Source organism: Neospora caninum, chromosome IX (assembly GCF_000208865.1).
Source record: "Neospora caninum Liverpool complete genome, chromosome IX".
Classification (NCBI taxonomy): domain Eukaryota; phylum Apicomplexa; class Conoidasida; order Eucoccidiorida; family Sarcocystidae; genus Neospora; species Neospora caninum.
Genome location: NC_018390.1, coordinates 698276 through 720976, shown reverse-complemented (window position 1 = coordinate 720976; position 22701 = coordinate 698276). Strand labels below are relative to the sequence as shown.

Sequence of the window (22701 nt, the reverse complement as noted above, 5' to 3'; positions counted from 1 at the left end):
TTATGTCTTTTCGTTATTTTTGATTTGTGGCTGAAAAAAACTTTCGTGATCAGCCATGCAGATCACGCAGCAATCGTATATGGAGTGCTGATGGGTTTCGCTTTCACATGCTTTGTGTGGTCTTTGGGTAAACCCCTTACGGCCGTTAATATGCAGGAACCGTCGACTCGGTGTCACCAATATATGCTTTTTTTCGCATGCAGCTATTATGCAGTGCAGGTTTGCATTGCCATCAAAACGGAACGGCCCCTCCACGCTCTGCAATACGTGTTGTCCGTAGCGCTCATTCTGGAGAGGCTGCTCAATGCTCCTTCGCAGCTCTTCATGACCTGCTTGAGATTTACAGTTTTCGCCGTGCCAGACACATTTGCTGGAGCTGCACGTCTTTTTCGTCATCGGCTGCGCCCGTTGCAAGTCTGTTTGGGACCATATCTTCCCATCCTGGTAACATGGCGAGAGATACCACATCTAGGTGCCGAGATGCCCAGGTCTGGTAGCATCGAGTGGGTCACTATAAGCTTCGGGGGTCTGTCGCTTTCCGTTTTATGGACAGCCCTTACGTTTTACTCGCTTTTCACCTTGCGGGTGGTCGGTGGTGTGCTTCTGTTGTGGATATCACTAACCACAACGACAAGCCAAAACGCGTATTTACTGCTGTTGGATCCCTGTTTCGTCTTAACGTTGGGTTTACACTTTGTATCGGCTGTGTTCTGTTGGCAAGTCATGCAGGCACTGCATTGCCGAGTTGGTGAAACAACCCGACTCGAACAGCAAACGCCCACAAAAGTGCTCCCAGAATAAGGCACAATTTCTTATATGGTGATCCATTTATGGGGGTATTCTGGTGCAGCGTCTTCGGAAGCGGAGAGAAAGATGACTCCGCGAGTCGCCTGAAGATGCAATGTCAGCGTTCCCGGGTGGCTTCCTCCACAAAGCTGTAGTTGAAAAGGTCGGGAGGTGCTCGTGTGAGGTGTTACAACTGAAGTGGGTGTAAACCTTAGTTGTTCTCACTTCGATCACTCTATTCCACTTCTATCCATACCGGCGAACTCACCATAGTATTGCTGGTTTTTTGACGCTTTATACGCTACTGTTTTTTGTATTTTGGTTTGCTGCTAGCGGCAATGTCTGAAAACCATCCGCAGCTGTTGAGCCCGAACGTTTCCCCTTGCCAAACCCAAAACAGATATAACGATGAGGCTGCCAGTGAGCTTTGATTGGGACTCCTGCTCCACATGGAGACACATGGCCACGTGGCATGACACACCCATATGGAGTGTAATACCTTTATTCGAAAATGAGGCCGGAAGCCGGCTAAATCAAGGGAGAAATGGCGAAAGTGGTAACACCTGGAAAGGTTGGTCCGGGCAGCGGCCGTGCGTACAGGAGAATGCGTTCCACAGCCGGACGTCACTAGCATGCATGCAGCCGCGCGTGACACTATTGGCAACCACCAGAAGGCTGAGCACTCCTCGAAACAAACTGTCCGAGCAGAGAAAGCCACTCAAGGCAGCATGACATTCGGGGAACGTAAAACATTTTTCACATTTCTTCAGTCGAACCTCTGCAGCCAAGAAAGCGAAGAGGGAGCATCCGAGTGTCTTCTGGGCAACACATGCTGTTCTTTGGCGGTCGAGCTGGTCGCTAGTAGAACAGATGCTGACAGCCGTTGTTGCCATGATTCCTATATAGTCGATTGAAACTGTTATACCCCAAAAAACACAGCTTCCCGAATCCTGTTCCACAGCTATTCCATTGTGGAAGGAGTGTGTGCTCTTCACTTGCATCAAGGGCTGCTTTCTCTTCATACCATACTCCTTGTTCTGCATGTGCCAGCAAGTGCATGCGGCGGCTGCAGTTTTTTTAGGGGGGTGGCTACTGGGATGCTGTTCTCTGTTTGAATGTCTCTCCTCTTTGGTGAGAGCGACGAGCGAGTTTTGGGCGCACCTTCGCCTTTCTGAGAGTTTTGGGACAGTTTTCTAACTGCATGTTCGCGTGGTTTGCGGGCAGAAACGCGGTCCGGGGACGGAGTCGTCGAAACCAACAACGATATTCTGCAAGCTCGTCATGATCGTGCAGTTAAAGGAGAGGTGCTGCAATAAAAGAAATCGCAGCAAATGTGTGAGGTCTTGGCCTCCTTCACTTCATCTGTTCCGCAACCACTCTTCCGTCTGTTCGCGTGCCAATCGCTGGACGAGACAGCATTTCCTTTCACTTTGACCCCGCGAAGCCCAGCTTGGGCCTACCCACTTTGGTTGCCAGCGGACAGATGCGGTGAGAACAGATATTTCTTTCTTTTTGCTGAAGGACCTTGTTAATCTGTAGCGCTTTAGCCGCATAAGCGGTCAGGCTCTCACCTTCCGAAGTACCGCGTTGCTTGCCTCCGGCCAGCAGATGAATGAAGGGACCTCCGCGTGCTCCCCTTTCCAGGGTGGCCCGGTCTATCTCGTGAGGGCGGTAGCAGATTGGCGCTGAGGCTGTTCCAGGTGCTCACACCCTTTGTGGGTCAACATAGCAGGTGAGCGGTTGCGAATCTGCGCCCCTCTCATAGCTGAGGCCGCCGAGTTCCCTTCACATTGTTCGTATAATGCGCGGAGCTCCCCGTGTTCACGTCGGTGGAAAACCGCTTTTGGTCTTTCTCCTCGTTTCTTTTTGGACACGAAACATTTGTGAAACCAACGGACGCGTACTTGGAGCCGGTCTCGGTACGGTCGATTCCTCCCTGTCCCCATCGAAATGGCTTGGCCACCGTAACGGTCGTTGGTGGACTCCTCTTCGCATTGCTTCGTCTACCTGGTCACGCTCAGTCACCTCGAGCTCCATAAAATGTGCTTCAGGGAGGAAGCGAACGCCATCATGGGCCCGCGCAGCTATTCCGGATTTTGCGATAGAGGAACTCGGCGCGGAGCCGATATGGCCGAGCAGTCCGTCACGAGCTTTCCTTTTCCCACACCGTGGCAACGCGTGTAGAGGATGTGGCGTTCAGTTGAATCGTTTCAGAGGACGACGTGGCCCGTACGCCTTTCCGACTTTGTCTACTAACGAGAGACGTTTCCTTATCGCTGCGAGTGTCAGAGCGGATAGAAAGCTTTCTCCGTTCATAACTTGCCGCTCGCCGTCTCCGCCTCCTCTCGAGGCTCCTTCTCCGTCTCTCTCGTCTTCCGCGGTTGGACTCTACCCGTTCAAGGAGATCGAAAGCAAGTGGTCCAGATACTATGCGGAGAACGCTGGAGACTTCTCCCCCCCTCTACCGGGGCAAGGAGATGCGGAACAGTCGCGTCGTGTATCCGATGCTAGGTTACCCACGCTAGAGGCTCGCCCATTCGCAGGGCTCCCGTCGCCAGACGAGAAAGGCACCCAGCCGAGTTCGACCGAGGCGTTTCCCAGCTTCCAAGAGAGGCGCAAGTTCTACATTCTCTCCATGATCCCCTATCCTTCCGGGGAAGGACTGCATGTTGGGCACAGCCTCACCTACACTATAGCCGACGTTGTCGCGAGGTACCAGCGTCTTCGCCTTCGCGGAGAGCTTGTGAAATCAAGAGAGAAGACCGACCAGAGTCGGTGTGCCGCTGCCACACGCAATAACATTTCTGTACTCCCGAGTGCGGCGGCACGTGCTACAAACGGTGTAGGTTCAGGACACCAGCCGGCGGAGTCGCCTCTGACCGAGTTGAGCGGGAGTCTGGAGAGCACCTCGCATCAGGAGACCCGATCTGCACATGAATCTCGGGCGCAGCCTTTCAGGCCAGTCCGTACGTCCATTCGCGACGCTCTTGACCAAGGCGTGAAACAGGAAGCCCACGTTACATGTGCAGCGGAAAATGCACCAGGCGAGGAAGCACCGGCGGCGGTCCCAGAGTGCGCCTCGCGAGCGCGAGAAACTCCTCCTCATCCAGACGTCTTGCATGTTATGGGGTGGGATTCTTTCGGACTCCCAGCAGAACAACACGCAGTGGCTTCTGGAATTTCTCCGTGTTTGTCTGTTCGGCGGAACATCGACCGTTTTCGCCAGCAGCTGCAAAGACTGGGCGTCTGCGTCGATTGGCGACGGGAAGTCAACACCAGCAGTCCTGAGTTTTATCGCTGGACTCAGTGGATCGTCGTGCAGATGATGAAGCGGGGGCTCGTATACGAAAAGCTTGCGAATGTCAACTGGTGTGAAGACCTCGGTAAGGCAGACGGGCGTAGCCGTACGAGTGCGAGGATGTACTCAGGTTTTTCCGCGCATGCGCCGTCAGTAGCCGTCGAATGTCAGATGACCCTTAGCCTGAGGCTTTCCCTGACTGTCGCTAAAACATTGCGTGGGCAGTTGATCACTTTGAACAGCAGGATTTCCCCTATCCGAAAGACATCTTTGTGAGGTAGAGACGGCCTCGAGTACCCGCCGCCAAATCTGTGGTTGATTGCCATACGTGAACGGGCGTATGCTCTTGAAGGTGCGTATCTGTGCACTGCGACTGCTGAAGGGTGTGTGCGGTATTTCCTTTCCAGGCACTGTGTTAGCCAATGAGGAGGTGATTGACGGTTTCAGCGAACGAGGCGGCTTCCCCGTAACCTCTCGCATGCTGCGACAGTGGCACCTTCGGATCACGGCGTATGCAGATCAGCTCCTAGCAGGCCTCGAGACGCTTGACTGGCCAGCCGACGTCAAACGTATGCAGCGCAACTGGATTGGCCGCCGGGATGTGCTGCTGCTAGATCTCGCTGTTTCGGATTGCCGTGATGGGGTGAAAGCGCGCAATGAGACACACAGACACGGACAGGAACGCTCCGGCTTTAAGGGCAACTGTGTGGGGTCCGCCGTAGTTCCAAAGCGCCTCCGATGTGTGGCGACCTCCCCCGAGTTAATTTTTGGGGTCACGTTCGTCGTGATTCATAGTTCTCATCCGGCAGCCAGTGTTCTTGCCCGAACCCCCTCGTCTAGGGACTGCTCCACAAAGAAGGCTACCGGTGGGAAAATGGTGTCGGGCAAAGAAGAACTCTCTGAAGGCTACTTTGCCGGTGTGGAGGTTGATCATCCCCTTATCCCAGCAAAGAAACTTCCCGTGTGGATAAGCGACAGCCTTTTCACTCAGCTGCATGGCTTCGGAGGCTTATACAATGAGATGGATGCTCTACTGGTGGCTCCAGAGAGTGAACCCAGGGCGCGCGAATTCGCCCAACAAAGGGGAATAGATGTCGCGCATATCCTTGACGTGAATGGAGAAACTAAGAAGAGTTTTCAAGTTGATAAACCATCGGAGGTGAAGAGATTTGAAGTGGACCAGAGAACAAGCAAAGGTGGTGAACCTAATGAAAATGCGGGTGGGGATGTGAGCCCGAACTCGGGGGCTTCAGGCGAACAAGACACAGGATACTCTGGCGAAGGTATTGAAAGCTCTCGTGCCGCGCACATAGCCGAGGGATACGGAAGAGTGGAGCCGCCACCATCCTGTTCCTCAAATTTTTTAGAAGCAAAGTTGGTGAACTCGTCAGCTGAAGGAATCCTTTCTCTCAACGGCAAGAACCTGGGATGTGCAAGACAGGAGGTCATTCGTTTCTTCACTGAGAAGCACAAACGAGGCTGTCGGGAAGTGAGGTACGCCATGCGAGACTGGCTGTTCAGTAGGCAGCGATTCTGGGGGGAACCGATTCCATTGGTCCGCGGCCGGGTACAGGGAGAGGCAAGCCATGTATTTCCGGTAAACGAAGCGGATTTGCCTGTTCTGCTGCCGGAGGAACTCCCTCTAAAAGGTGCGAAAAAAGATCCAAAGGAAGAACTGGTCGCGCGTCAGGACGATCAGACCACAACCGAGACTGAAGCAAGAGACTTCGCTCTACGTCTAAGCGCCACTCCCACTTCAGAGGAGAGTACCGCCTGCAAGCGCGACGGCAAGAGCGAGACACATAGACGTACTTCCTCGAGAACGAATCCGTCGACATTGTTAACCCATGATGAAGCGACGGCAGCCACCTTGGCGCCGTTATACAGTCTGCCACAGTGGTGGAACGTGACGCTGGCAGTGGAGCAAGTGGATGGTGTGAAAATGGCTTCTTCAGTCAAAGCCAATACGCAAGATGCTCTTGGGACAAGAACAGCTTCGTCTGGAGAGGAGGGGAATGGCGAAGTACCACGGGCGTTCTCGCTCCAGAGAGAGACGTCAACCATGCCCCAATGGGCAGGGAGCTCGTGGTACTTTTTTCGCTTTCTCGATCCACATAACACGCGAGAGCCGTTTGCGAGGGAAGCCGCCCGTTTTTGGATGCCTGTCGACATGTATGTTGGCGGAAAGGAGCACGCAGTCACCCATCTCCTTTATGCGCGGTAAGCTGTCGAGCTCAGGCGACCCTTCGGAGTGCGACGTGAACGGCGAACGTAGCTGTGCCGCACCCCGAGGAGTCGAAACGCCTGGCACACAAATGGCCTGAGGAACGTGCGGAACGCGCACGTGCGCGTCCTCGCAAGTACCCTACTTGCGTTAAAGATGCACGCAAAAGGAGTATCATGTCAGAAAAGAGTCGTCCACTGGGATCGTTGTCGCTCGTCTGTGCTAGCACACTACTAGCGTACAACAGGTGAAATTCTGTGCTTGTGGGAGGGCAAAGATTTTACGCGTCCCTTCAAAAAGAGACCCAGTCTTTCTCGGCGGTTCGCATTTTTTGTTTCTAGGTTTTGGCATAAAGTTCTCCGTGATCTGGGCCGGGTAGCCTGCGACGAGCCGTTCCAACACCTGGTCACCCCCGGTGTCATCCTTGGATCGCCAAAGTACTTCATGTTTAAACGGCAAGACACGGGAGAGATCGTGTCTTCGGAAACGGTAGAGCTCATGGACAAGGCGAATTTAACTCGGGAACAAAGTGAATCTGGCGCACTGGCAGCGCCAGGCGGAAGCTCAACTAAATCACGAAAGAGATTCCATTTGCCTTCCCAGGCACCCGGTGCTTCTCAGGAGATGCTTATCGGCGTGCACACTCCGTCTGGACAGCCTGTGTATGGAGTAGAGGTGCCGGCGAGTGCTGTAGATGTGAGTCCGAAGGGGGTGTCTGTTCTCAAGAATAATGCAGACGTTAAGTTACACCGTCGGCATGAGAAGATGTCAAAGTCGCGAGGGAACGTCGTATCGCCCGACACCGTTATTGACATATACGGAGCTGATTCACTCCGACTGTACCTTCTGTTCATGGGTCCTCTTGAAGCACGGAAAAACTGGAATACTTCAGGCGTGGTCGGGGCCTTCCGCTTTCTGAACAGAGTGTGGAATCTTCTTGTGTCTGACGAGGATTCTTCGCTGGAGAAGGAAGGAAATTGCTGCTCGACAGGTACGGCAACCGCGGACAATTCCATGCCAAGCGATTCTACAGGAGGCACTTCGAAGAAGCTGAAATTGAGAAATTCTCCTCCGTCCTCTTTTGAGCGCGAGCTCATGAAATCGTTGGTGGGCCGAGTCACTGCCGACATTGAACGGATGTCACTCAATACCGCTATTGCAGCCCTCATGGCCCACGTTCGGAAATTGACTGCCTGGGCAGCGACAGGAAACCAGCTGTCAGTAGGTACCGCCATTGGGTTAGTCAGGTTGCTTCATCCGTTTGCCCCGTTTGTGACAGAGGAGCTATGGCAGATGATCCACTCATCGTTCCAAGATGCCTCTCCATATTCCTCTGCGCCGTCTCTCCTCGCCTCAGCGACGTGGCCGACACCCGCACAGGAGACGGGTCAACAACGCCCGCGAAGCGGCCAGGTGACTGCAAGTGAAAGTGCAGTTGAGTCAATCAATTTCTCGATCCACGTGGATGGAAAGCTACAGGGTACTGTACAAGTGCCGCGAAACTCGGTTCATGACGAGGAAAAGGTGTCGGCTTTAGCCAAGCGTTGCCCATGCCTGAAAAAGTGGGAGATCCTACAGAAGTCAGGGGAGAGAGGATTTGCAAAGACAGTGTTTATCCCAGCTCGACGCATCATCAACTTCGTGACTTAGACGATCGCCGGTAAACAAATGTTGTGTCACTGTTCTGTGTGGAACGAGAATCTGTCAGGGGTGTAGAGTAATGTGGACCTCTGAGGGATCCAAAATGCCATGGATCGATGCGTGAAAAGCCGTCATGAAACAAAGAAACTTACTGTCTGTTCATTGAGTTGCGAAGCAAATGCAAGGCTGCGATAGGCTGCTGTATGGCAGCTGTGTGACCTGTGGTACACTATCTGCTGGAAGCAAGAAACGTGGAAGGTTCATGAAGAGTGTAAGCCGCCTATTACAGCTGCGACCAAATGGTGCTCCCTGTGAAGTGGTCCTTATCTGCGTGGTGTCCGCGCAACGCCAATTGTTCGATGAAAGCACAGATATGTTTCTCGATCACTCGCTTCGGGCAGACGAATGGCGTTGTGAACGCGCCCGTAGCACGTGCCAGGTTGCAGGAGCTGGACGTCGAAACACTAGGCAAATACAGAACAGCAGGGCACACTAACACAAGGACACGGAAATTTCTTGGGAAGCATGCACTCTGGACGAGCTTCAATGGAGATAGATAGGAACGTTCGATGTTCACCGTGGCTACAGGTCTCTTCAGATATAGTAGGTGTTGCTATATTTATGCCTCCGAAAGGAACCTAGTCGTCACTCATCAGACTCAATCGCACACCCATTTTGGCAAATAATGGTTCAGGAACAACCGACTGTGAAATAGCATGGTCCGTCCCTGCAGCTGTCCAGGATAGCCTTACCGAGGTGGTTTTCCAATCAAAAAAAATATGGGCAGCGCAGAGCTTCTCAAAGCAGTTGCTGCTGCGCTCCTCGTATGGGAACTTCACGAGTGAAAACGCAGTGTATGCACCTTAATCTCCCATTCGTGTTAGGTATGAGCCGGGTGCGCCGCCAGGACTGGATGATCCTGGCATGCCCGGTTCCCCTGTTACCCGCAGTGCGTACCGCTCGTGGCTACAGCTCATATTTGAACCGATGCAGAGGATTCTCAACGATTTCAATCTTTACATCTGATGTCCCCGCTTGCTGGAGCACTTGTTACCGTATGGTTTGCCGTTGACGTTTCCTTTCTCACAACAATTTAGTTTAGTGCCTCTCTACTCAAACTTGTCAAGAAACTTACACGTGTCAGTGTGTGTATATGTCGAGATAATTCAGCGTTTTATACAAGCGAACTCCGAAAGGCAGTGGTTTCACGACTGAGAGGAAACGATTTTAATTCCTTGGAAAATAGTGTTTTACACAGTGGTAGACGGAAGACGAGCATTTCAATGGACAACTGAGTTCAGAACAGATATAGGTATTGCACGTATTTTTTTAATTCGGAGCCCTGGTTTGGCTCTCCTTTCTACCAGTCAGCATGGGAAACGCCAAGGGGCCGTTGGCGTAATCACGTGTGCTGTGTCCGTTTATGTCTGTTGTCAACAATTGTCCGTTCATCTCTTATAGCTTTGTTGTCAATCTGAGATTGCCATTTCGCCTATCAAAAGGCAGTTGCCGTGTGTCTGACCGCTGAACTCGATAACAAGGAAACACTGCGCTCGAGTTCTCCTCTGAGGTCTCGAACACTTGGGAACAGCCCTTTTCTTTTGATTTCCTTGGATTAAACTGTGTCACTCTTCATAGTTTTCGATTGGCACCGAATTGCCACTATACCCTTTGTTTTCCGCGATTGGGATGGCTGCCTCAACACTGGCGTACGGATATGGCGGGACGTTCGCGTCGCGCTTTGCAGCCGAAGCCTTCTCCTCCTTCCCGGTCCACCACGCTGGCATCCCACGACCCGATGAGAACAGTCCGGCCGACGATGTCATCGCGCCTGGAGATACCACACGGTCGAGCAGCACTGGGAGGCCCAAGGAACGAAGAACTTTGTGGATGGGGGACCTTGACCGAGCTGAGCTACCGGTTGACGAAGCCTACGTCAGGAATGACATGTTTCTCGAGTTTAATGCGTTTATTACCCACGTGCGAGTCTGCAGAGATAGAATAACACGGCTACCGTCGTTCGGGTTCGTTGAGTTCGCTACGGAGAAGCACGCTAGTTACGTTCTAGAGCATATGAATGGTCGATTCGTTCCTGGTCGATGCCATAAGTACAAGCTGAATTGGGCAAACTTCAATCTGACCGAAAAACCTGAGACGAAAGCAACCTTCTCAAGGCCTCCAGAGCTCAGTCGGCCCCCGGGGGAGAGTGTGTCCAGGTCTTCTGATTCAGCTGGTACGCAGTCCTTACGCAGAAGTTGCCAGGTGATGCAGAAACAAACAGGCGTAGTTGAATACGTCCATCTGTGGGACGTGTTCCACGTGTTCGGAAGGCGTCTCTGAAAATCCTGTGGCTGGTATTATAGACTCTGTGAGAATCCTTCGTGATAAGACACAGTGGTAGATGGACGCTCAAGTATTTGGGGAACCACATTTATCTCCTGGTTGTTTTGCAGTCCAGCAGCACTACGGATTTACTTACTGCGGAACATCCCCTCTCTTTTTTTGCTGCTTTTGCGCCGGTCATATGCCGCAGTTCGAACCCGTTTGCTATGCAGGTGCTAGCTGAGCCGAGGGCAGGCAAGCATTGTTCAAAGTAAACATATTGTCATTCATCGCACGGCCTGTCCGCTAGTGCATGCATATCCTTGCAGGACGACGGACCAGCGATAGCTCTTGTCGCCAGCCTCAAGGGAACCCGCCAGCGGATAGCACATCTGTCTGGGTCGGCAGTTTAGATCCCGCAACCAGCCGCGAAGAAATCGAGGAACTTTTCGAGCAGCATTATAAAACCGTCTGCTTTGTAAAGCTTATTACGGATCCCAACACAGGTTAGGTTGTAGCCTCAATAGGGTATGGAGCCCCTCCGTCCGCTAGAGGTTCAGTTCTGTGTAGATGGCCGCTGCAGACGGGTCGTGCAGCGGATTGAAAAGATTGGTAGGGTGGTGACCTCCGATCGAGTCAACGGTACAGAGGTCTACTGCGGGACTCAGTCTAACTACTGTTGTCCTGACAAATCGAACACGACACCGCTCCGTGCTTTCCAGGATATGCATTCTTCTTGGGCATAGATGAGCGATCTCTCGTTTGCGAAACTCTGGCAATACGGCAAAAGCAGCATTTTGGTTGAACTGCGGACGCTAGTGAATGTTACGTTGGTGGAGTACACGTGTAAGAGATTTCGCCAACAACAGAGCATGAGCTCCGATCTTCTCGTGGCTGCTCCAGAAAATGTATCTCTTCTTTTGCTGTTTCTCCTGGTGGCATGCTGTGTCAGGAATCGGTCGTGGATTTGGGTTTGTGCACTTTCGCGACCCCGACGAAGCTGAGCGCGCTCTAGGAGAAATGAATGGTGCCATTTGCCGGGGTCGTCGAATCCGTGTAAATCGGTCCAACAACAGTCGAGCTTCGGCCCAAGGCACATCTCAGGATCCTTCAGTTCAGTCAGCGATGGCGAAATTGTATGCTGCGACGGCCTATCAGGCACAGAAAATAGCTCAAGACTATTGTGGAGGTTTTGTGCCGACAAAGAGGAAACGTGGTGTCCTGGCAGGCGGCACAACGGCGAAGGTTGTAGTCAGGGGTCTGGATCCTTTTTGCTCTGAGGAAGAAGTTGAACGGCATTTGTCTCACTTCGGTGAGATCATTCAAACCAAAGCCGTTCCAGGAGGTAAAGCCTATGTGACTTTTGCGGAGCAGCAAGCAGCAGAGAATGCAGTTACCTACCTCAGTGGGTGTTTCATTGGTGCGAATCGAGTTGGCTTGGAGCACGCCGACGCTCAGCCTCCTGAGAACGGTGGACCGGCGTCTGAGGGACAGAACAGGGACGGCGTCTACTATTGGCCGCAAACGGTTGCGAGCATGAACTTAACTGCCAATGACGGCGGCTGCTGTGCACCCTCCAGCTACGGCACAAGCTGTTTCCGGCTTACTGGCGCATCTGGTTGGAATGCTAGCGGTTCCAACTACGTTGGAGCGATACAGGGCTGGGGAGAAGTAGCAGGCTCAGCGGATACCCAGCCGGTCTACAACGCCTGCTCTACTGTTGCCGATATGGACTGGCAGCCTGATTCTCTACGGTACGCCCAAAATGCTGCCTCCGGAGACTGTGGCGGCGCTGGTCAGATTCCAGGGCTTATGATGAACGGTGGCCTTATTGCAGATCCGCTGACACTGGCTACAATTGCAGCCCAAAAAGAGATTGAGAATAGACAACGTGAGCACGCCAAAAGGAAAGGTTTAATTGCTGCGTCAGACGCCGAGTTATCGGGCGGTCTCTTTCATGACGTCGATCCTGCCATGGTTCCTGCGGATCTGCTGCCTGCGCCGATGATGGCGGACCAGGCTATTCTCACCAAAGGTACTCTAGAGCGGCACACATTCGTTAGCAGTAACCCCCTTTTCTCCTCCACTTTGAGGCTCCGCGGTCCCAGTGACGACGATGGCTTCATGGAACTGATAGACGAAGCAGAAGGATGCGAAGCAGTGATCAAAAGCGACCATGAAAGACTTGTCGCGGCGAAGCAGAAAGCAAAGGCAAGGATGCATGAGGAGGACCATGAAATCCTGTACGGTACAACGTACACTGGCCATCTCCCCCTCTAATTTTCTGACGGCGAGCACGGATATACACTTGCTTGTGTTTTTATTATACGAAGCCGCACCTTCCCATATAAAGCAACCACGACGTGGGGGGAGTCAAACCAGTTCACGTTGGCGCGACTAGTGAAAATGCTGGAGAGTGCGTCGGGCTCGCATTCACAACTCCCATGCCTTATGTGTGCCATTTTGACATCCGCTGGCTGTCACGCTCCCCTTTTGTGTCATACATGAATGAAGACACCAGGTATCTCTTGTCAAGCATGACTTCCAAAGAGAGAATCTGCGGCGCCAGCGTACTCGCTGACTTCGCGGGCGCTTCTCCATATGGTCTGTTCACATTGTTCGTTGGGACCCAACTACGACGCACTTTGATATCCTCTTCTCCTGAAGTGGAGATTTCGGCAAAGTCCCACCGCTTGCCAAGCAAAAGTTTCGGAGCCACGGAGAACACCAGTAAGGGGGCAGTCACTGGTTACCTCTCCCAGCAATCTTACGTCTAGAAACGCACATCAACAGCTGTGAGGACTGTTAATACACAGCATGCGTGCCCATGTCGTTCCTTATTTGCCAAGGCCTTCCCGCACAACAATGGGATACAACAATGTAGAAATCAGTCACACTGCTGAGGATGGAATATTTCGCGCGGTGTTGACTCGTATTTCGTCTTTACCACAAAACGTTGTGGTCCACGTGGCGCCAGATACAATCGTCTAGCTAGCCCGCTTAGAAGGCTAGAACAGATTCCTTTATTAGACGACATTGTCCTGATCATCATCATGTGGCCACACTATGACCTGGCACTCACGCAAACTACAACTCATATACCTATATCCGGTAGCAGCCGCAGGTTGCGTGTGACTGCGGTTGGGTGATGACCGATGAAATCTGTGGCTGCTAGCACATGTGGACGCAGTCCCGCCTTCTCAGCAAGGCATGATACAACCGCGTCCCCCCAACGCCTCACCCAGATGCAGTGTGTGTCGGTGACCGACTGAGAAACAAGAGTTCACGATGGTACACCACACGCGACCGAAAATGCAGTCGACATGGAGGAGCACTCAATGGAGAACCTGCAGTTGATCAAAGTGTGGTTAAAAGACAACAGAGCAATGTCACATTTACAACGCATGGCTCGACACGTTAGCTGACTTGCAAATGTCCATCCCGTTGATGTAAAGAATATCTTCGCTGTGTATTTGATGACTAGCAGCACGATCATGGGTTGACTAAAGTACACTTATTGCCGCTCGTTCTTGGCCTTTGCCTCTCCATCTTCCTGCACAAACAGTGCCAAAACACGCAGAGGACTGCCATCCAATCGAACCCGACTGAATGCATTTCAACTGTTTCTTGCCTGCCAGATAATGCAATTGTGACACGGAAAGTGTTGTGCTTAAGAAACCCAAGAACACGCGGGCGGAGAACGCAAGCTAACTTTGCAGAAAAAAGACTTAGTTTAAACAGACTCATATGAGCTACTGTGTGAAATATTGTGGGGAAGTTTATTTACGGCTACGTGAATCCATGGTTCATGATCAACCAGACGCGCGAGTGCATGCAGGCAACATTACACACAACTCGAGGTAATCACATGACCGGATAATCCGAATGCGCATCACCTGTGCACCGGCCTTAAACTTGCTTCAGGACAGTCCAAAGAGAGGTTGTCAATGTCCATGCGCGACTGACGCAGAGCTTCTCACACGTGAATGGCTTTTGCCAAAATCGTAGGTCTTGCGTCACGCAAGATCGTCGCTCGCCGCTACTTTAATGTCTCACCAACAGATGCTTTTCTGAACATGCAGCGGTCATGGGACTGCCGACTGCCTGCAGACGAAGTACTCTGAATGCTCAGATTCTACGGTCCCCATCCTGAACGTTGTTTTCGTTTCCCCCCTCCAACGCACTCACAATTGACGACTGAGCGGCCTCAGAAGACTCCTCAGAACTTGGCTTATCCTTAGACTTCCCGGTCCACGAGACCTTCGCAAGGGAGTAGACCGTGACGCCGACGACGCACTGCAATCAAATCGAAATCAAAGCTCTCCTTGTACAGTATCAGCGCCACCCTTGCTGAGTTTTTTTTCGCAGTGTGGTGGCGACAGCACGAGAGCTCAAACGCAAAGGACAGGTTCCACATGAACGGTGCACCGAGGACGCCGCGTATCTCTCCAGCTAGCTCCAAGTCGACACTCGTTAGTCGCTACCGTCTTTGCTGCTGTGTGCCAGAGACCTATTCGCGCCTACGTCAGAACTGGAATTTCTAGAAAGCTCGGTGCCAACAAAAACATGTGGCGCTCGTCTCCTGCAGCTTACGATTAATGCCGATGATCCAGTCCAGACATTTAAGCATTGATTCGGTTGGATGTCACAGAAAAGCCAGTGGGATAACAGGAAAACAAGGGCAACTTTTAATCCCTGAAAACACAGGTCGAGATCAAAAAGCAATCCCAAAGCATTTCAATCAAGGTCCAGCCACCGGCCACTGCAGTGTTTCGTTTTTTACAAAGACGGTGATGTGCTGTAATGGTGCTTCAGGTTTACTGAGGCGAATGTCTAGGAGTCCCCCCCCAGTCGCCCGTTCGCCTAAACCGCAAATGGCAAGACACAATATCGCTCCAGGCCCGGAGCCTCTACGGGCATACAGGCGCCAAACGAAATGGAGACCTTTCCTCCACGGTCGCTTCGAAGTGCGGAGAGACCAGACGGGGAAAGTAGACACGCCAGTCAAGTGTTCGTGTCTCCAACACCGGTAGTGCATCTTTCTCCTGGCAAACCGTTTCACGCCAAATCATTCTTACCTTAAGAATACCAGTCGAGACAGCCCCAAAGTGGGTCATAAGAAACCACAGAGTGCCGGAATGCATCCAGCACGAGACGAACAGCCAAAAGAAGCAGTAGCCAACAACCTGCACGCAGTGCGCCATAAGAAAGCAAGCATCCAATTTGAGGTCGCGTCGGACCTGCCGGTATCCGACGGCTTCTGTATGAAGTTGCGGCTGCGGCTCCCTCATATGGCAAAGACACCAACAAGGAAAAAAGCCCCCTCCCCTCCGACGGCGGCACTGAGGTACAAATCCGAGATTTCGGGGGTAACCTCCAGAACACGGAAGCAACGGAAGGAGGGTCTGCGTCGGCAACATCAATCTTGCGGCTCTTTGTACGATCCATCGCATCGACACGCGACCGGGTAGTTGGAACGGGGTTACTCTTTAGAGACGGACTGTGTTCCGACCACCCTTCGACAGCTAGGGCGAGGCTCTGGCTGCAGCCCCCAAGCTGTACCACACACTGGCGGCGCTGCCAAATAATTCAGGTGTGCCTCTACACCTGATGCCTCCATTCTGCTACACCTGATGCGCGACAGTATTCGGCTCAAACCGCTGCAGAGTCGGGAGAAAACGTACCTTGAAGGAGCCATCTCTCTCGCGAATCGGGTCCACGACGAGCTCACCAAATCGCGGAACTGTCCAAAAGAGGGTCCAAAGCGTTATCGGTACAGCGCTGCACACCCTGCGACGAAATGAAGCCCGGAAGATCCACAGATAATGAAACACCGTCAGTCTGGCATTGCGTTCAAGTCTGGGTACTACTGAATTCCGGGAATAACTCAAGATGCCTCGTCGCCTCTGCTTTCCCCTCGCCGCCACCAAGAGACGGTATCAAGACGTGAGTAACCTTGAAACACACTCTGGGTGTCGATGGAGACGAAGCACAGAAACCCTTCCGGATAGGTTTGTTCTTGCATGCCGGAAGGACAGACAAAACAGGATGATTCACCCAAAAGTTGCACAGACATCGAGGACGCGCATCACAAACCTCCAGCCACCGCAGTGCGTACAGCTGAGTCGTGGGTACAGCTGATCCACCAATAAGCTCTTAACACCTTAAACACGTTTCGCATGACGCGGTCAACTGCGTTGTCGCCGACGGATTGAGCCAAACCTACCCCATCATGCAGACGAGGTTCGGGCCTTCAATTCTATCGGCACCTTGCATGAACTTCTCATTGAGAACAAAGGTCAGACCCATCAAGATCGCGGCAAGCAGAATGAGGGTCACGCCCAAAAACTCTTCGTCGCGGAAAGTGAAGTTCAGCTGACAGGCCTTCAACGATATCCCTAGTGTAATGAGCGCGATCTGCAACAAAAGAAGCCCGCATATGCACAAAGCATGCAACAGAATCGGAATTCAGTTACTGTCCGGAGAGTGTCCTGTGCAGCACAGCTGTTTCGGGTGCTCCAGATACATGCAGTCTATCTGCGACCGGTGGGGTTCTGCCTTGCCCGCAACACATCCGTTCAGAGATTCAGTCGCCGAGCCAGTCAACTTTGCCTCTACTTTGTGAGCCCATGTTCTGCCAGCGTGTTTCGTACCAGACTGAGAGGGACACCCGCTGAAACAGCCCTTCTATTGATTATCCGTGGGCCGTCTACTACCGCGTTTCCCAGATACTATTGGGCTGCGAGGACAGAGAAAGGCTTCCGACAAGTAACACGGACAGTTAACTCGCAACCTGGAGTTGCCTGTTGCACAGACCCTGAATTCGAGCGACGTATGTGCCGCATCCCCGAGATGTCAAATTGCTCGATCACAAGAGTGGGGGAAATGTGCGGGCCGAAAAGACGATTTATTGTACATAAATCGGAGACCGTGTGCACGAGATACACGTTTGGAAGACGTGCCTGGATACGCACGTCCTTCTGCGGTACTTACTCCGATCCAATGGCAAACTTTCAGTTTTCGCCGAAGAAGCACCAAGGACCAAATCGCCGTCCAAACTATTGACGAGCTGTCAACGATGATGTACACCGCGGCCCCCGCATACAACAAGCCAGCTGCGCACAGAAAAGGAGAACCACTGGACAGGATCTCTTGCATGCAGCTGAACAGAACGGCCACGTGAGTGCATAGGCGCGCCTGCCAGGAGCAATGCCTCCGCGAGTATGGGTTCGTACAACTTCGAATGCCACACCAGCTGATGCAGGATATGGACGAAAAGATCTATTCGCTTGTCTGTATCACGGCGATGCAGGTGGGAAAACAGTGGCTCAGACCACTGGCTCCAACCATTCACGAGACGGGCTCAACAACGTAAATCGTCGGCCCAGCACAGCAGGCCACCTGGATACGAACGGTTGACAGCCTTTCATATGGATTCGAAAAAAAATGGCAGCAGCCATGTCCCCGCCCGGACGTAACAGAGACGTCTCGATCTCTCTTGTCTCTTCACTTTCGCACGGGCCAGGATCCAAATCCCTTGAATCCCTTTTTGTCCACTGGGACCCCACCCACTAGGCCCACACGGAGTGTTGCTCCTTGGACATACCTTTTTTCAACAATTGGTTGATCATGTCCAAACTTGAGAGGACTATCCCCCGTCGCCAGTTGCATTCTCTGGCAGACAACATACATTGAAGCAATAGACACAGCACGTTCACGTAGCCGGGGAGACCCTGTTGTCTTCTCGTGGCTCGACCTCGCATCGAGGCATGCACACACAGGCTAGGCCGCGAGCGTCCTCATTATCACGGTGTGAATGGGAACGAAATAGTAAGCAAAGAGCGAATGACGACGAACTGCGTCTATCCGAATGGATACGCCGCCGTTCTTTGGCACATTGTTCTCGTAGAGAATTCTGCACTGGCCGACTGTCGACTCTCAACGGCGAGCAGAAAGATATCTTTTGAAACTCCATCAAGCCCTACACAGAGGAATGTCACCTCGAAAACCACCGCCCATCACATGCACAGACGCTGCCAGAGATAGATCTCGTGTCTTTCGTTGATCCCGCTCGCTTCTCGCCGAAACCACTGCGTTTCCGAGCTGAGTACGCGAATGCACATGTGTGCGCCCCCCCCGTTCTCCCCCGCGGCTGCAGCCCGCTCCAGGGCCTCCTCGCTTCGTCCGTGCACTTTGGAAGAGAGGCCTTACGCGAGTTTCTGTTTCGTGGGCAGTGCACCCACGAGGACCATCGAGTAGTAGTGCGGGATGAGAATGGCGAATGTGCTAGGGTGTGCGCCTCCATTGAACTTGATGACATCTACAAGTAGCGGCTGGACGCTGTATGCCGCCAAGAAAAGGACGACGACGGCAATTTCGATAGCGTGCTGTCTGGTCAGGACGGCCCCTAAGAAGTCGCGCCCTGCACGTCCCATTGTGGAAAACCACAGAATACACAGCACCCCCCGGCCTCTCCTCTTAAGTTTTAAAGTGTGGATATGACCGACAAGTGAACTGACTGTCGGAATCTGAAGGTTCTGAAAGCGCTTTCGCAGGCGAATTGATCATATCTGTTTCCGAGCACTCGTGCGCAAGAAACAGGTGGCGTGTCAGTACGGTTGCAAGAATGAACACTTCTTCACGCCTAAAAAACTTTTTAAAGGGCAAACAATCACGATGTGGATGTTATAGCGGTCCCTCCCATGGGTGGATCAATCAAATTTAAATCGATGAAGCAGGCAAGGAGGTAAGTAGCTAACAGAGATTGGAGACGGGCGGACGCTTCCGCGGTTGCGGCGGAGGGTGCGTTGACAAAAAAAGTTGGACCACAGCGGAAACCTCGACGAAAGCAAAAAGACGAAAATATTTATCAAAGACAAAATAGAGACAAAAGGAAGTTGGGAAGATCTACACACGTTGCGAAACAGAGCCTAGGAGTTGCCGAAAGCAGTACAACTTCGCCCCGTCCAATGCTAGGGTCAGAGTGCCTGTACATGCCAGCACTGCCAATAATCCCAATCGTTCGGTCCGCCCAACTCCTCTGTGGTCAATAAATTTCGCCTCCAAAGCATGTTAGCTCTGGAGGCCTACAGAACACAAAAGCACATCAACAGCATAGAGACCATAATCTTTTCGTTTTGATGGACCACTCGCCAGGCTGGCCCACGGTGGTTGGACGGGTACCAGGGGAGACTAGCACGCAACATACAGCGGAGGAAGATGCAACCAGTGCATGTTGCATAAAGGGTAAGTGGAAAAAGTAGAGAGACATGCCTGCCGAAGACTAAAAGCTCCGCTTTTCCAATCGTCTTCCAAATTCGGGAGCTTGGCCGCCACGGTCGTCGTCTTGTGGGGTACTCAGCGCTCATGCCACCATCAGACCGCACCGGTTTCGCATGGCAGTGTAGTGCTCGTTGCCACGACCCCACCAGCATGCAGAAAAGTATCGACGTGGAGCCGCACGCGAACGAGTGGTGGTTGCATGGCTGGTGGAAGTGTCTCGTTCTTCGGCGAGGATGGCCTGACAAAACCGAACCTCAGAATTGGACGGAATCGGGACGCAGGAAAGCGCTTCCTGCCAGGTCTTGCGAATTTTTGTCGACACATCGCCCATGAGGAAAATAGGAAAATACACTGCATAACCCATGGCAGTGGCGAGAATCTAGCCCCGTATGGTTCGTGAGCCTGCGAGGCACTGGCTTTAGCATCGGGTGATGTAATTCTGTACAGGCAATTGAAAAGACTCTTTGCGTCGAGGTTACCTTTCTGATGCCCCCAGAGATAGCAGTACGTATCTTCCAGCTGGGGCACTCCGCTGTAGATTGGAACACTACGCACATCAGCAGGAAGAAATAAGCAGCGGCTGCCCTCTGTTTGGTCGGCGCAGGTCGCAGATCTTCCGCATTCGGTCGTCGAAAGGACGCAGAACGCCACGCAAGCGTTAGACTGTGACAGCACGCTGACGACAGTGTATCCCTTGCGGTGGTGCGAATCACTACAGCATTGTCCTGTGGTTCTTTTGGCCAAGAGTGAAGCTGCAGTGGAGGCAGTTTCCCCTCACGCCGCTGTAGGCAGTATGAAACTCTGTTATGTTCTGACGCGACTGTAAGAAGCCAGTCATTCATGTCACGTGACAGTGAAATCGCTTCGACACGACCATAGTTCCAAGCTGGTAAACAGCGGCCATCCTTGCAATCGTGGACTATTTTGCCTAGTTAATATATACCCCTAGGGCTGCTTGTCGCCCTTCCCCCAGCGAAACGCTGCAGTATGACATGTAAAGGCGTTCTGCAACTCTGGCACTCTGCGGGGTGTCACAGGAGAACAAAATGACGATCTCGGCAAGCACCCTTGTAACACTGTAACCGAAGAGGATGTCGTATTAGTAGCCTAGAGCAAAGCCGTCCCTAACTGCAACGGCCCGCGCGTTTTCTCTTCATCGCATGGCCCACGCTTTGAAATAAACGCTTGCAGATGGTCATAATAGTGCCTGTGGTGCGATATCGAGATTCGTTGGTTCTCTGTGAAGCGTTATGCACGACGGCGCTAGCACCATCAAGATTCCCAGGTGTGTATGTTCGTTTGAAGATGCGCGCGCCTTCTCAGTACCGGCAAACGGAAAAACGCACTCGTTGGAAGTGGTCTAGATTTGTTTGCGTCTGGGAGCCTGACTATAGTTACGGCTCCTGCATAACTCTCAGCTTTCAGGCGATCCCTTCGTCGGTGTGAAGCAACGTCTTTCCCGGTTTATATCTTCTGCAGTTCTGGACACCGTACAACCTGTTGCACGTTTGAAACCTACTCACATCTGCTTCCTTTTTTAAACCTCGTTCAGCTTCTTGCTAATGGCGGTTGGTATCACGAGACACTCGGCAGTTATAAAACGGACCTCATGTTGCCCTCACCTATGAGTTGGTTGATGGTGACTGAATTCTGTAAGTAGCTGTGCTGCAAATCCGATGTCGAGGATGATATGAAATCTGAGGGGAATGCATTGTTGTGCTTCTGTCGCCCATCTGCCCCATGGTAATGCCGCACGTCTGAAGACGAGCAACGGTTGTTCAATCTCACTTCAGTGGCTCGACCGAATTTCAATGCGAATACACTAACCGGTCTGTACGATCACATAGGTACCAATGAGTTGATACCAACGCAACCCTGGGAGGCTGTGCCGAGTGCCTGCTGCCGCGGATTGCACCGTCTTCATCCGCGAAGTGGAGGAAACCCTAATGAATCTGCAGGGTGATCAACGTGTTTTGACAGTCAATCTCACTGGAACGCAGTTTACGCCCTTGAAGGCGTTTTGAGGATTTGGTGCTGTGATGCTGTCCCCAACGAAAAGGCCTGACGTGTGGCGGTACACTTGTGAGGGACACGCAAAATTCTCGTTGACAGAAGTGAAGACTTTGTGACAGTCTTAAAACATCTGTTTGCGTTCATCGCTGCCGCCAGCAGTCATAGAAATGCTTGCATCTCACAGTGTTTTCTGGTCGTTTGGTGGAGACAGTTCCCGTGGTACTGCTTAGCAAATAACTTGGACTCCGTGGTTGGGCAACTCCGGCTGCACGTCGTGTGTATGGTCTCCGTGTACGCCCCCGTCGAATTGTGGTCCCCGGCATACTGATTCAGTTTCATGGGGCTGGCAACATTATGTGCGCATGCCAGATCCACATCATTCTACACCTTAGGTAGTGATCACTAAGAGCACCAGACAATGAAGGCATCCTACAGTCAACCATGCCTTTCCCGAGCACGGGATAATCACGACAACGCCACCCCGTATAGGTGTATTTTTTTACACCACGAGGGAGAACCAAAGGAACACGCACTAGCAGCAGATGCATTATATCAAGCCGAAGAGAATGACAAATATGTAACAGCCTTGAAAGCACCAGGTGTTCGACGGTGGCATTAATCATCACTTGGCCGCACCAATATACCGGGAGGCCGGATCCTAGGGACGATGTTGCCGATCACGCAGAGCCCCCACGTTATGCTATGAAATATGGTCATTTATGGGATCAGTAGAGTGACAATGGCAATAGGAGTCTGGATATGGTGGCCAGGTGAATGCTAACAGAAGGTCTGTGAGTCCTGTCAGCCCGTCAGGATACCGTAGCACACGCACTTGGCACCGCCCGACGACATCGTGGTGTGCTCTCTCGGCTGCCCACACAGGGCAGCGGCTGTCAGTACCTTGTGTCTTGACGTTTCGATTGATTTCTCGGACTGGTTACAGTGTGTTGTCGCCTGATGTATTTATTGCTAGGCCTCACATTCGAGGGCCGTGCTCACAAGAAAAAATAGGTAGTCTGGCTGTTGTTTTGCGTGGACCATGTACCCGCTTCTCTGTCTTTTTTTCTCGTTTTTCTTGGCCGTGCATGCGTCGAATGCTTTGCAGCTTCATGGTTTTCACTGCTGCACACCTGCT

At 52.3% G+C, this 22701-nt stretch overlaps 4 protein-coding genes across 4 annotated transcripts; 3 read left to right on the top strand and 1 right to left on the bottom strand.

Moving 5' to 3' along the window:
• Nucleotides 1-150: 150 nt before the first annotated feature.
• On the top strand, nt 151-801 carry NCLIV_039320 (conserved hypothetical protein; the record flags this gene model as incomplete). Its single annotated transcript, XM_003880841.1, has 1 exon — nt 151-801. One exon carries the CDS (start codon nt 151-153, stop codon nt 799-801), a length of 651 nt encoding a protein of 216 aa, XP_003880890.1.
• A 2025-nt stretch (nt 802-2826) lies between these two features.
• Nucleotides 2827-7958, top strand: NCLIV_039310 (putative leucyl-tRNAsynthetase; the record flags this gene model as incomplete). The annotated part of the gene is made up of 4 exons (XM_003880840.1): nt 2827-2924; nt 3076-4169; nt 4492-5578; nt 6650-7958. 4 exons carry the CDS (start codon nt 2827-2829, stop codon nt 7956-7958), a joined length of 3588 nt encoding a protein of 1195 aa, XP_003880889.1.
• A 1680-nt stretch (nt 7959-9638) lies between these two features.
• Nucleotides 9639-12551, top strand: NCLIV_039300 (hypothetical protein; the record flags this gene model as incomplete). Its single annotated transcript, XM_003880839.1, has 2 exons — nt 9639-10182; nt 11224-12551. The coding sequence occupies 2 exons, from the start codon at nt 9639-9641 to the stop codon at nt 12549-12551; spliced, it is 1872 nt and encodes a 623-aa protein (XP_003880888.1).
• A 1234-nt stretch (nt 12552-13785) lies between these two features.
• Nucleotides 13786-18706, bottom strand: NCLIV_039290 (hypothetical protein; the record flags this gene model as incomplete). Its single annotated transcript, XM_003880838.1, has 8 exons — nt 13786-13824; nt 14460-14567; nt 15350-15457; nt 15956-16061; nt 16498-16688; nt 17265-17386; nt 17878-17945; nt 18483-18706. The coding sequence occupies 8 exons, from the start codon at nt 18704-18706 to the stop codon at nt 13786-13788; spliced, it is 966 nt and encodes a 321-aa protein (XP_003880887.1).
• Between the last annotated feature and the right edge of the window lie 3995 nt (nt 18707-22701).